This window comes from Archocentrus centrarchus, chromosome 22 (assembly GCF_007364275.1).
Source record: "Archocentrus centrarchus isolate MPI-CPG fArcCen1 chromosome 22, fArcCen1, whole genome shotgun sequence".
NCBI lineage: Eukaryota > Metazoa > Chordata > Actinopteri > Cichliformes > Cichlidae > Archocentrus > Archocentrus centrarchus.
This window is the reverse complement of record NC_044367.1, coordinates 2,653,833-2,666,107: the sequence shown is the minus strand read 5'-3', so window position 1 is coordinate 2,666,107 and position 12,275 is coordinate 2,653,833. Positions and strand designations below refer to the sequence as shown.

Below are 12,275 nucleotides of genomic sequence, written 5' to 3'. Positions count from 1 at the left end.
CAACAAAGCAGCTTGTAAAGCAGCTACAGAAGAGCAGGTGGATAATTAATAAGAATAATGAATACAAATGAATAAAAACCTGTGTGTGACACAATAAACTTGACACACACATTCTCAGGTAAGGTTTTGTTTTTCCAGGGTCACAACATCGTAGCAAGACCCGTCACACTTGTCTCTCCTTTGCATTTATTCTCTTTGTCTCTCGCCCTTGAATTTAGTCTCCCCTGCTTCTTCTCTGATGCCCTCCCTTATCCTCTCACACACACACACACACACACACACACACACACACACACACACACTGCTTTTTAATGTCATCCCTTGAGCATATACACTACTGCGTGCTCCATTTCCATCTGTCCGCCTACAGAGTTGTTGCTGAACTTTAGAAATGTCACAAGAAACAAATAGTGATTTTTAGGCGAGTTTCTCTTGTAAATGGGCTAATTTAACCACCACCAACAACAAAAGAGAGGGACACCCTAAATGTCAGAAAACACACTGACAGCAAGCAGAGAAATTCACATTTTTCAGCAAGTTGTTTATATTTAGTTTAGAGATTTTGGACATTCAGTGTAATGACAGTGAATTTGAACTGAAGTAAAATGAATGTGAAACAGTGAAGTTGAACATCCAGCATTAATTGGGTCAGCTTTTTGAAAATATTCTGCTATTTCTTTCCAGAGGCGACCTTTTGAGACGTTACCCACAGCTGCTACCTTTCAAACAGACCAGGTCCCGTGACAGTAACACCACCCTGTATTTAACTACTCTTTCTGCTTTACAAGGCTCCCAATAACTTTAGTGCTTTGTTAAGAACATTATAACTCTTGTTCCCAATTTGTTTAAAGTAGAATAGACCTCCAGTAAAGCACTGCTTTTCTCTTCTTTTTTCTTTTTTTCTTTTTCCAATGTGGAGTTTGGAGTGGAGCGCTTCAAAAACAGACTCTTGAAAACATTTCACAGGGACGGCTTGAAAACCAGTCAGTGCTCAGATGTCAGAGTTTTTCAATTTCTGTCATTTAAAATCCCGTTTCCCCCTCTACTCCCGTATCCTGTAATCTATAAATATTGTAGATGTTTGCTTTGATCCGGCCTTCAATTTGTGACGAGTCTGCTGTTGTGTCGGCTGTCGCCTCACCTTTAACGCTTTCATCTTTGTTACAAACGACGCTCTGGAGACTTGGTGTTTACGTCTGTCTCGGTGCATGTATATGTGTGCGCATATATGGTTTTAACCCTTTAATGTGTGTGTGTGTGTGTGTGTGTGTGTGAGAACCATGTACGTGACAGCCCTGCCAGGCTTGAAGCCTCCGCCAGCAAGTGCTCCATGGGGCCCTCCAGCACCTTAGGGAGCACTTGGAGGTGAGAGGACAGCAGCTTTGTTTGAACGTGCTCCCCTACTGCCGCCCTCCCTCTGCCAACTGTACCACCACCACCCCCACTGCCCCCCCTCAGGGCCCTGTGAGCTGCAACAGCTCTTCTGGGCCGCCGTGCTCGCAGGCAGGCTCCCACCAGCCTACTGCTTAGCAACAGCCAATCGGCCAAGCTGGGTGACTTGGCGGCCAATTGCGTTGTAGAGATGGGCTAGTCCCCAGAATTTGAGTTGACTGCATGGGTCTGGCTATAGTTAGGTAAAGGATGAAGTCAAGATTTTTTTTTTTTTTTTTCTCACACATTGTTTTTTTTAAGTCTGCTCTGTGTAACCACGGAGATCCTGAGTGTGTTTTAATAATAGACACTGTCCCCAAAATAACAGGTCACGATGAAGATGATTGAACTCCATCAGAGAAGCTTTAATTGAACACTTTAAACTCGGTTCTGTAAACTCAGCACTTGTTTTACAGCGGGGAGGTCTGAATATATAACTGCACTTACCAAACTCACCATGGCTTTAAACAAGCTTATATAATATCTTTTAACCTGTTTTATCCTCATTGTCTGCTCCTTATGTAACCACGTTGTTCTGGTCCCGTCTGGCCCTTTTTAAACTGTATTTTAATGCTGACCTTTAGTGTCTTTGTGGCTGACTTCCTGATTGTCTCTCCACTTGATGATCACTGTCTCTTCAATAATTACGAGATTATTGAAGAGACTATGACTCGCCTAACAAGATGCTCACATGTGCAGAGCTAGAAATTGTAAACACTTCTTTGCCAGTGTGACTGCTTAACAGTGCTGGTTTTGAATATGATTATCAGAATGAGTGAATTTATTAGGTCAGTGGCTATTTTGGTAAGTCGTCAGGACCCCGTCGTGCAGCACTGCAGTATGGGTGGGGCAGAGGCAAAAAGGTGCGAAACTCAGAGAGAAAGAGAGTGAGGAAAGGAGGGAGGAGAGGATGAAAACTCCGAGTTGGCTGGTAGTTAGCAGGACCACGCTGTCTTGTTTTCACTCTCAACGGCTCCTCACTGCTTAGCAACAACGAATCACATCCCAGGATCAGAGCTGCATCACAGCCAATCAGCCAGCAGGAGCGTGGCGCCATAGAGTTTATATTTTACCACGTGTGAGGTTGGAGAGAAGAGCGCACTTATGCGGGAAAGAAAAGGAGAGAGAGGGAGAGATGGCAACACTTTCAAACGGTGTGTGTGTGTGTGTTTTCATCCTAGTACTAGAAGTTTTTTTTTTTTTAAACCACACCCTTTGCTCTCTGTGCTGCACTCACAGTTGCATGTATGGTCGATTCACCACAGGTCTTCCACTTGAGGCCACTAAATGCTTCTCCTGCCGGGACAAAGACATAAAAAAATGATCGCACGTTAGCAGGTTCAGAGGACAGTTATGTAAACCTTCACATTACATTAAGCTGTGATTAAGTATTGGTATTATGTCACCTATAATGAATGGTGTCACTTTAGGCTTAGTGGCATTTTGATGTCATGTCAAGCACACACGTGTGACACCCTAAAAATGGAGGTTGTTGTCTGTTTAACCGGCCAGCTCTGCTTGCATTGCTGTGCTGATATTTAATGTTATATTTAAAACCTTGGTGGCATTGCCTATCAGACAGTGCACTGCTTAAAGGAATGCACATGACCCGTTTTTTTTTTGTTTTTTTCCTTCTGCTGGTGCAGCTGGTGTTATTGGGTGCGGCCGACTCAGAGCTGCATCCATAACTTTCTCCCCACGTGCTCCCCATGCTCTCTTATTTTTGCTCTGCCTCTCGCAAGCTGCGAGTTCGGCTGAGTGGCAGCAGCGCGGCAGCAGAACTCCACAATCCGGGCTGCTTGCTGTTGCATGGTTACAGGCAGTCACGCCTCGCCATTGGCTCAGAGTCTGCGGAGCTCCCCACCCATTGGCTAAGCTAGGAGAAAACTAGCACCCGCATTGGCTGCTGGGGTGCGGCAGGATGCTAGGATTGGCCCGGCTCGGCGGCTCCCGCTCCTTGGAGACTCAGCCTGTGTAAACATCCTGGTTGTTTCTTTCAATGGAGTGTGTTTACCAGCAGCTCAGTTTTGCCGGTGTGTGCAGACTGAGGCTGAGCGTCTCTGAGGAGTAGAGTCTGGTGAGAGCGAGGCTAATTGGCTCCCTGCTCCGCCATACGCTCTGCGATTGAAGAAGCAGTCGGGACTATTATGACAATTTTGACAGCATTACAGGCGAGGATGCTAACAAACCTCGGTGTGTTGGCAGCCTCACTACACTCTCCCTCTTTCTCCTTTTTCAGTCTCCATTCAAAACATCATCTTTAGTGTCTCCACCGCCTGCGTCTGTCACACTTGGCAGCAGCGGCCCCACAGGCTACATGTTATCCCTTTGGTGATGAGCAGAGCTGCAGCGTCTCAGGGCTCAGACGTGGAAAATAAATTGCCTTGAGCGCTAAATGATACAGTAGGGCTATTTGTTTTGTGCCGCTTGTTTTTGAGTTTTTGGTTAAGTGCTATTTTTGTAGCTGCTCCCCCCTCCCTCCCCCACAGCTCGTTTTCTCCATCTCCATCCTGGTACCTAAGTTGTAAAATTAAGTGCCTACCCCCACCCTCATCTCAACTCTGCTCCATCTTATTCTTTATCTGGAGTACAAAGAGTCCACAAAAGCCTTTGATCTCCCCTGCAGAGAGAAATTCTTATCTCTTGCTTACCCTCTTTCTATCTCTGAAGTTGAACTTGATGCTTTGAGTGACTTCTTCATCACTTCTACATTCACAGCATGACTTGGTGGGGTGGGGGTGTCTGGCCGAGCGAAGGCCGCCTAAAGCTTCCACCCTCTCAGAGAGCCGACTGCTTAGCAACAGCCAATCAGCCAAATATTTTTGGCAGGGTCTCACAGCCAATTGAGAGAGTGAGAGCAGGCTTTAGCGCTCTGTTTTTATTGGTGGCTGGGAGGGGGGAAAAAAAAAACAATGTTTTTCTTAGTACTCTACACTTCAGTGCTAGTGGCGAGGCTGATAATGCTAGGAGCAGATTTGGTGAGATAATCTTGGCTTTGATGGGGCTGAAAGACACATGGTCCATTACTGTTAAGTGATCTTATTTGCATTTTTATGCAAACTTGCAGCTCCACTTGAGCTGAAAGAGCTAACTGTTCCACAGCAGCGAATGCAACTCCTTGTTATTGTGTCAGTGACTGCAGTGTAACAGAAGAGAAACCTTCCTAACATTGATTTGCACTCTCAGAAACAATCAATTTGTTAGTTGTCCAAAGGCTTTAACATCCTTGAACATGCTCCTTCTCCTTCATGACTAAATACTGTTCGATAGCAGAAATCAATAAGGCATTATGGCCTGTCATTTGCAGTCTAAGTGATGGATGGAGTGGGTGATGCTGTTATTAAATGTACTCAGCTTAGTTGCTATCTGTCATTGTGCATGTAAATGCAACAAATAGGATGTGACAGCGCAAGGTGGGAAAGTGAACACATGTAATACTGTATTTGCTAGTTTCTCTCAGCAACTTCTGTCTAGTTGCCCCTTGAGGGAGATGGTTGAAATCCCACGTGCTCCAGTGGCCAACAGAGGGAAGCTGCCTGGGTCCCAGCTGCATGGATGTGAAAGCAGTGGGCTCTCAGAAACTGCATGTGTACTCAGCAGACCCTCACCAGTTAAATAAAGCTAAATGCCCAGCTGACAGCAGCTCCTCTAGACAGATACAAATCAATAGCTGCGATGTAGCCCCCGCCGGAGCTCTGGACATGATTGACAGCCAATGCGGCAGATGCCCTAAGAACTGGGTCGAGGGTGGGGCTGGATGTCTCAATATTATTTCAGTCGCACTGTTACTAGAAAAGAGAGAGAAGTTAAATATTGCTGTGTTGGCACTTAAAGGGGAATAAAAAAAATAAACTATTTGGTATAGCTACAGAACTGAACGGGAGGGATTAAAATTTTATTACAATATGTTTGAAAATGTTTTCTCATATTGGTGAAAATCTTCAGCCCTTTTGACCCACTTTGATAGATGTGATAAACCAAAACAGGCTTCACTGTCAGCTGACAATCCAGGGTTTCATGCAGTTGCACTGTGCATGGGACATATGGTTGGTCATCCTCTGTAGTCAATATGCTGCCCCCCCCCCCCAAACTAAGACAATGGGGTCTGTCATTGCACAGATGTGCTGTTAGCTGCTGTTGAAGGTCACCTTGACTGCTAAACAAGTGCAGACTAGAAAAAAGAAGGCACCCCTCAACAGTTTGCCCTTTAGTGTCTTGTCTGTGATGGCGTTGGAATAAAACCCCCCACTGATAAGATGGCATTAAAGGACAACATTGACTTTAATAGTTTGTTTTTTTTTTATTTAAAATGAGCTTGCAGAGTGTGTATGAGTGCACAGACAAGTGTTAAGCAGTCTTTTCAGCAATGGTATATCCATGCCAGTATGTTGATGTGTAGTGAGAGTCTATCTATATATATCATTTGGAGAGTATTTGAAAGTACATGTATGTTCTATCCACAGGTCTCTTGTAATCATCAGTACCCTGGATGGGCGGATCTCTGCTCTGGATCCTCACAACCAGGGCAGGAAGCAGTGGGACCTAGATGTTGGCTCAGGGTGCTTGGTGTCCTCCAGCCTCAGCAAACCTGAGGTAAGTTGGTGTCATTTTTGTTTTTGTTGTTTTCATTTCTGTGGAAAATTGGGGGGAACTTACCTCATTTAAACACAAGGAAAACAAGTATGTAAAATGCAGACAGTACTAATAAGTGCCAGCGTGTGAATTAAAATTTAAATAGCAGACCTTCTTTGAGATGAAGACCAGCCGTAAGGGATAAACAAAGGTCAACTTAAGCCACTTACGCAGGTTAAAACTGCTTTGTTTGTATGATTAATATCTACTAGAAAATGATTTCCGCCATCTTTACATGTCAGAGGGAGGTTAAGGATGCAGTCTCATCTCTCTGTCTTCCTCAAAACAAACACTGTCCCTCCTGGCTCTCTCTCTCTCTCTGCAGACTCCAAGACCAGTAATTGAACTCAGTGCACTTTGAACTGTCAACCAAGGGTTGCTTTTGCTTACATATATTTCATATGTACACACAACACAATAGGCACCAGACATACTTCCCACCCCCACATAAATCTGAGAGTAGCTGCTTCGCCTGGAGGATTAGCCTCTTTGTTGACTGTAGTAGTTTACACATACAAGCACAGCAAGACCCTCGCCTGTACATGTATACTGAAGCTTAAACCGCCCACACAGACATGCTGAAAGTGAAGTGTAGCCCAGAGCGAGACTAGAGTGTTGCTCTCCGCGTTGCATGCTAGAAACATGCTCATGGTTCACTTTGATGTGGACTCGCTCTCTGTGAGAGTTTTGCCTCAGGGAAAAAGCCTCTGATACTAACAAGGGTCTGGGTGGCTGCTGAGATCAGTCTAATGTTAGTCTGCTGGTACTGGTAAGACATGTTTGGATGTAAGGAGCTCTCTGTCTGCTTCATTACTGAGGTAACAATAAAAGAGCAATCTAGATGCAGTTCATTAAATTTGATACATTTCTGAAATACTGTTTTTCCAGAAGCCCAGAGTCGGGCTGCAATTTGTTTCCTAGAGATGGCTTTGAATCTGGAGTGGGTAATGCAAATATATAAATCAGCTGATGGGGGAAATACGACTGAAATAAAAGCAATATGCACTCAGTGCAAAAGAAAAATATTTCAGTGTGTATAAAATGAAGGTGAAAAATGAGCAGTTGCAGTCCCAAAATAGCAATTCAGGGTTACGCACAGAGGTAGAATTTCATTCAAATATTTAAGAACCTTCTGTAATAGAGGCTGCAGTGATTCTCAAGTGTGTATGCCATTCAGCCTGAAAAGTCTGAATGGCATTTTTTTTTTCTCCCCAGCTTAAAAACTACAGCTGCTGAGTTCACTGATTTAGTAAAGCTCCAATTAGAAGACGGAAACTAATCATTGAAATCAGCTGCTGTAATGCTCGGTTGCGTTTAAAAGAAGACTTGAGACTTGTGCTTCTTGTGGGAATGCAATTAAAACTTGAGATTTAGAAAATACATAAAAATTCATTACCATTTTTATCTGGGATTCTTAGAAGTGTGGAGAACCTCTGGAGATTGTGTGAAGCACACATAGTATGTACAGTAGAGATCATACGAGCATAGGATAGCCTCACCATGGACATCATCAGATTCTAAATTTTAAATCTTTAATATGATGCTGCTCCACATTATGCTAAATTACCAGATATCATGTACAGTTCTCTCCGTGCTGAGGAGAGTCATGAACTTACTGGATTAAACCTCCAACTGATATAAATAAGTTACTAGTTAATTCTGAGTCCTATCAAATAATCATCATGACAACTGCAAAAAAGGCTGTTAAATACAGATTCTATAATATGGTAAATGAACTAATACAGCGCTTTTCTACTCTAGCTGAGCACTCAAAGCGCTTTATACAGCACATCTACATTTACCCATTCACACAGGCACGTCCTTCTACAGCTTACTATCTAAAATTCACACACAGTCCGACAGTTGCATCAGAGAGCAACTTGGAGTTCAGTATCTTGGTATGCAGCCTGGAGCAGCCAGGAATCGAACCACCAACCTTCTGATTAGTACAGGTGTTCCAGTCACTTCCATGGCCACAGGTGTATAAACCAAGCACCTAGGCATGCAGACTGCTTCTACAAACATTAGTGAAAGAATGGGTCGCTCTCAGGAGCTCAGTGAATTCCAGCGTGGTACCGTGATAGGATGATACCTGTGCAACAAGTCCAGTCATGAAATTTCCACACAGTCAACTGTTAGTGGTATTATAACAAAGTGGCAGCGATTGGGAACGACAGCAGCTCAGCCATGAAGTAGTAGGCCACATGAAATCACAGAGTGGGATCGGCGGATGCTGAGGTGCATAGAGCGCAGAGGTCACCAACTTTCTGCAGTCAGTCACTACAGACCTCCAAACTTCATGTGGTCTTCAGATCAGCTCAAGAACAGTGAGTAGAGAGCTTCATGAATGGGTTTCCATGGCCGAGCAGCTGCATCCAAGCCTTACATCACCAAGCTCAATGCAAAGCATCAGACGCAGTGGTGTAAAGCATGCTGCCACTGAACTCTAGAGCAGTGGAGACGTGTTCTCTGGAGTGACCAATCACACTTCTCCATCTGCCAATCTGATGGGTGAGTCTGGGTTTAGAGGTTTGCCAGGAGAACGGTACTTGTCTGACTGTATTGTGCCAAGTGTAAAGTTTGGTGGAGGGGGGGATTATGGTGTGGGGGTGTCTTTCAGGAGTTGGGCTCGGCCCCTTAGTTCCAGTGGAAGGAACTCTTAATGCTTCAGCATACCAAGACGCTTTGGACAATTTCATGCTCCCAACTTTATGGGAACAGTTTGGGGATGGCCCCTTCCTGTTCCAACATGACTGCGCACCAGTGCACAAAGCAGGACCATAAACACATGGATGAGTGAGTTTGGTGTGGAAGACCTTGACTGGCCTGCACAAAGTCCTGACAGCAACCTGATAGAACACCTTTGGGATGAATTAGAGCAGAAACTGTGAGCTAGGCCTTCTCATCCAATGTCAGTGTCTGACCTCACAAATGAAGAATAGTCAAAAATTCCCATAAACACTCCTAAACCTTGTGGAAAGCCTTCCCAGAAGAGTTGAAGCTGTTACTGCTGCAAAGGGTGGGCCAGCATTATAATAAAGCCTTTGGATTAAGAATGAGATGAGACTCAAGTTCATATGCGTGTGAAGGCAGATGAGCCAAAAAAATTACGTATATAAATAAATAAATACATTTTATTTATTCTAACTGTGACATCAGTTTGTTACCTTGTGCTGTTCATTTGGTTTAACAGGTTTTGTTAAATTTTGTTTTAATTTATTTTGTAGCAAGCAACAGTTACAAAGGCTTTTAGTCTCACAAATGTATCCAAATTTATCTAAATATAAAGAATTAAAAGTACTTGGAGTAAAAAATAGTCACTGCAACAATATGTTGTGTTAGATTTCATAGGAAGTGTCATGAAATTCATAGACGTGCGCACATGTAACATCCTCCTGTCATCCTCCAGTGTGCTTCTGTTGTGACAGAGCATGCTGACTGTGTGTGTGCATGTGTGTGTTGTGTTTTTTTTTTTTTTTTTTCACCTGTTGGCTTTCATTTGGCTGACAGAGCGGAACGAGGAAAGATGCCTGTCAACTCTGAACTCGGTGACTTGCTGTGATGTGACGTCACTTGTTATGATCTGCAGAGTGTGGGCTGTTTTTTGTGTGTTGTCATTTTTTTTTTCTCATGTACTTTATGTAAGTTTAAATCCAGGCTTACCCTCGCTGCCCTCAGTAACTTCCCATGCCTGTCTCTGTGTGCTTACTGGGGGGGGGGGGGGCAAAGTCAGGTGGGAAGCATTGCCAGTGGCTCCTCCAACCTCCACCCCCCCACCCTCACCTCACCTGCTTGCTGAGCACTAAGCAACAATTTCACTGGTGCTTACTGGGTGCCTGATAAACCACTCTGCTTGGTGATCAGAGACTGGGGAGGGGGGGTCTCCTGCCATGCTATTGGCTTGCCTCCACATGCCGGGCCGGAAACAGCCAGTCGCCTGCTGCATCCTGCAGAGTGTCAGTGAATTTTTTTTTTTAAGTAATAAAATGAGGGACAGAGCCACAAACAGCATTGTCTGCAAAAAAAGGAGCCATCACTTCAAAAAGAAAAGTTGCCCCCGAGCTTAGAGGGGGTTCAAGGGTGTGTATGTGTGCAGTTGGGGGTAGGTTGGCTGGTGGAGTCGGTGCCAATGTGGAGTGACTCACACAGGAGGGGTGGGGCCAAAGGAATGAAGAAGAGGAGGTTGGGTGATTAGGGAGGTGAGGTAATGCCTCAGACCAGAGATGATGTCATCACATAATAGACAATACACATGCTCACTCCAGTACACACACACACATTCTGCTGGCATGCAGTGTGAATGAATGGACGATGGGAGAATTTGATTGATTACAACACAGGGACAAATACTCGGATTCGGACAAACAATAAATCTTCTGGAGCCTCCTTCCAGCTGCTCCGATTTAGTTTTGATTGTTTTGCTTTGCGTTTTTTATTCCGACCCCCCCCCTCAGTGTTACTGTTTCTCTGAATCGGTCCGCTACCTTTAAGTGGAGCGGTAGCCTTGTGGACCAAATATGGCATATTAGTGGTGGCTAAGAGGTGACACTGTGTGACAGGCTCACTGGAGCGTAGGCAGTGACTTGCACACACAAACAACTGCGCACATCACGACTCCCCACACTCCCTTTAAACCCCCCTACCCCCCATACCCCAAGGGTGGAATATGATGGTATGATCAGTGACATCAAATAATCACGCACATTGAGATGAATGCCTTCATAAAGAAGTGGTTATATAAAGAAGCAGTGATAACTATAATCTGAGCTTGCACACTGAAGGCATGCTGTGGATGTTCCTTTTAGCCAGCAGATGAGTATCTTAAATAAATGAATGGCTCTCTTCTCACAGTAACAGTGCATATTTTTCTTGAATGAATCTGACTTATAGCTCTTTAAAGATTAATAGGCCTTTAAAATTCATAGTAAATGAGGCACAAAGAGAGGGAAAACATTTGTGCTGAGAAGTCAGTTTTTTTAAATCACTGAGTATTCTCTCTTTTTTTTTTTAAGCTAGATTCTTTTGAATATTTTATCACACCCCACAAATTAAACGTGTTAAATCTAAGCCCTTGTTATTTTTAATAAACCAGCAGTTTAGCTTTTGTGTTCAAGATGCAACAAAAAAATATGACTGATAACGGGATTCTCTCGAAAAACAAAGACCATGGTAAAGACACAGCAGACAAAGACACGGAAACAAAACCGATTGGGGAGGTGGGATGTTGATCTTAAACAATTCATCAACATCCAAGGATATCTTCATAATTTGCTTTGATGGAAGGGGGCTCATATAATCGAGTAAGGGCTGGCACAGCCGATAAAAAATATTTTCCCCATCTGCAAACCATTTTTAACTTTTTGAATATTCTTATTCCAACTGGTGGAGATACACACTTCTGTTTTAATAAACATATTTTCAGTTATAGCGAGATTTCAGTGAGCCTTATGGCTTAGATTTTAATTGGCAAATTTTCCTAACAAATATATATCGAGGTCTGCTGAGTGGTGAGTAATGCCATTTATCTGATAATGTTATGCAGGTCCGTTGCCAAAAACGCGAACAATTTGTAACTCTGCCAGTTGGTTTGTAGGAAGCTTCCCTTATCTACATCACGCGTCCATCTAAATCTCATGTTTTTTCCAAATCAAATAATGAAAATATATTTAAACAATGACATATGACATTAAAATGTACAATTTGAAACAGAAGGATCAGGCAGCATACCCAGACAGTAAAAAGAGAAGTGTTAACAAAGTCCCTTAGCTGTAAATACCTTAATAAGCCATCTAAGCATCATCCCCTCTGAGCCGTTTAACTGCTAGACTTCAGTGCCACTCTTTTTGACTGCCATGTAAACAGGCCGCTTCACGAGTTGACAGTTGCCAAAGCAAATCATCTTGTGTGTCACGAAACGCCTGATAGACTGCCTAAAATGATGCTGAGTTGAGATGTAATGAGTTTTATGTTAGTTATAAAAAAAAATCATTAAATTTATAACAAATTATTAGGCATCCCTGCTGGATCTTTAAAGCTAAATTGACTGTAATATTGAAGGAAAAAAATATGCTGAATCGCTTTTAATTTTAAGTTATTTACAAGAAGGTTTTCTGAGAGAAGTGCGAACTCATACGTGAACCACGTAACTTGTGCGTTTGTCACTTATTTGCTGAGCTTGTGTTTTGTAGGACGAGCATCAGCCGGATCGGTGT

At 43.4% G+C, this 12,275-nt stretch overlaps 1 protein-coding gene across 1 annotated transcript in view; it reads left to right on the top strand.

Annotated features, from left to right (window-relative positions):
• The window catches only part of eif2ak3 (eukaryotic translation initiation factor 2-alpha kinase 3), a 30,016-nt gene that overhangs the window by 3,268 nt on the left and 14,473 nt on the right, over positions 1–12,275 (top strand). Inside the window, exon 2 of the mRNA XM_030718928.1 lies at positions 5,895–6,024. Coding sequence (XP_030574788.1) covers positions 5,895–6,024 — 130 coding nt within the window. The remainder of the gene's footprint in view (positions 1–5,894; positions 6,025–12,275) is intronic.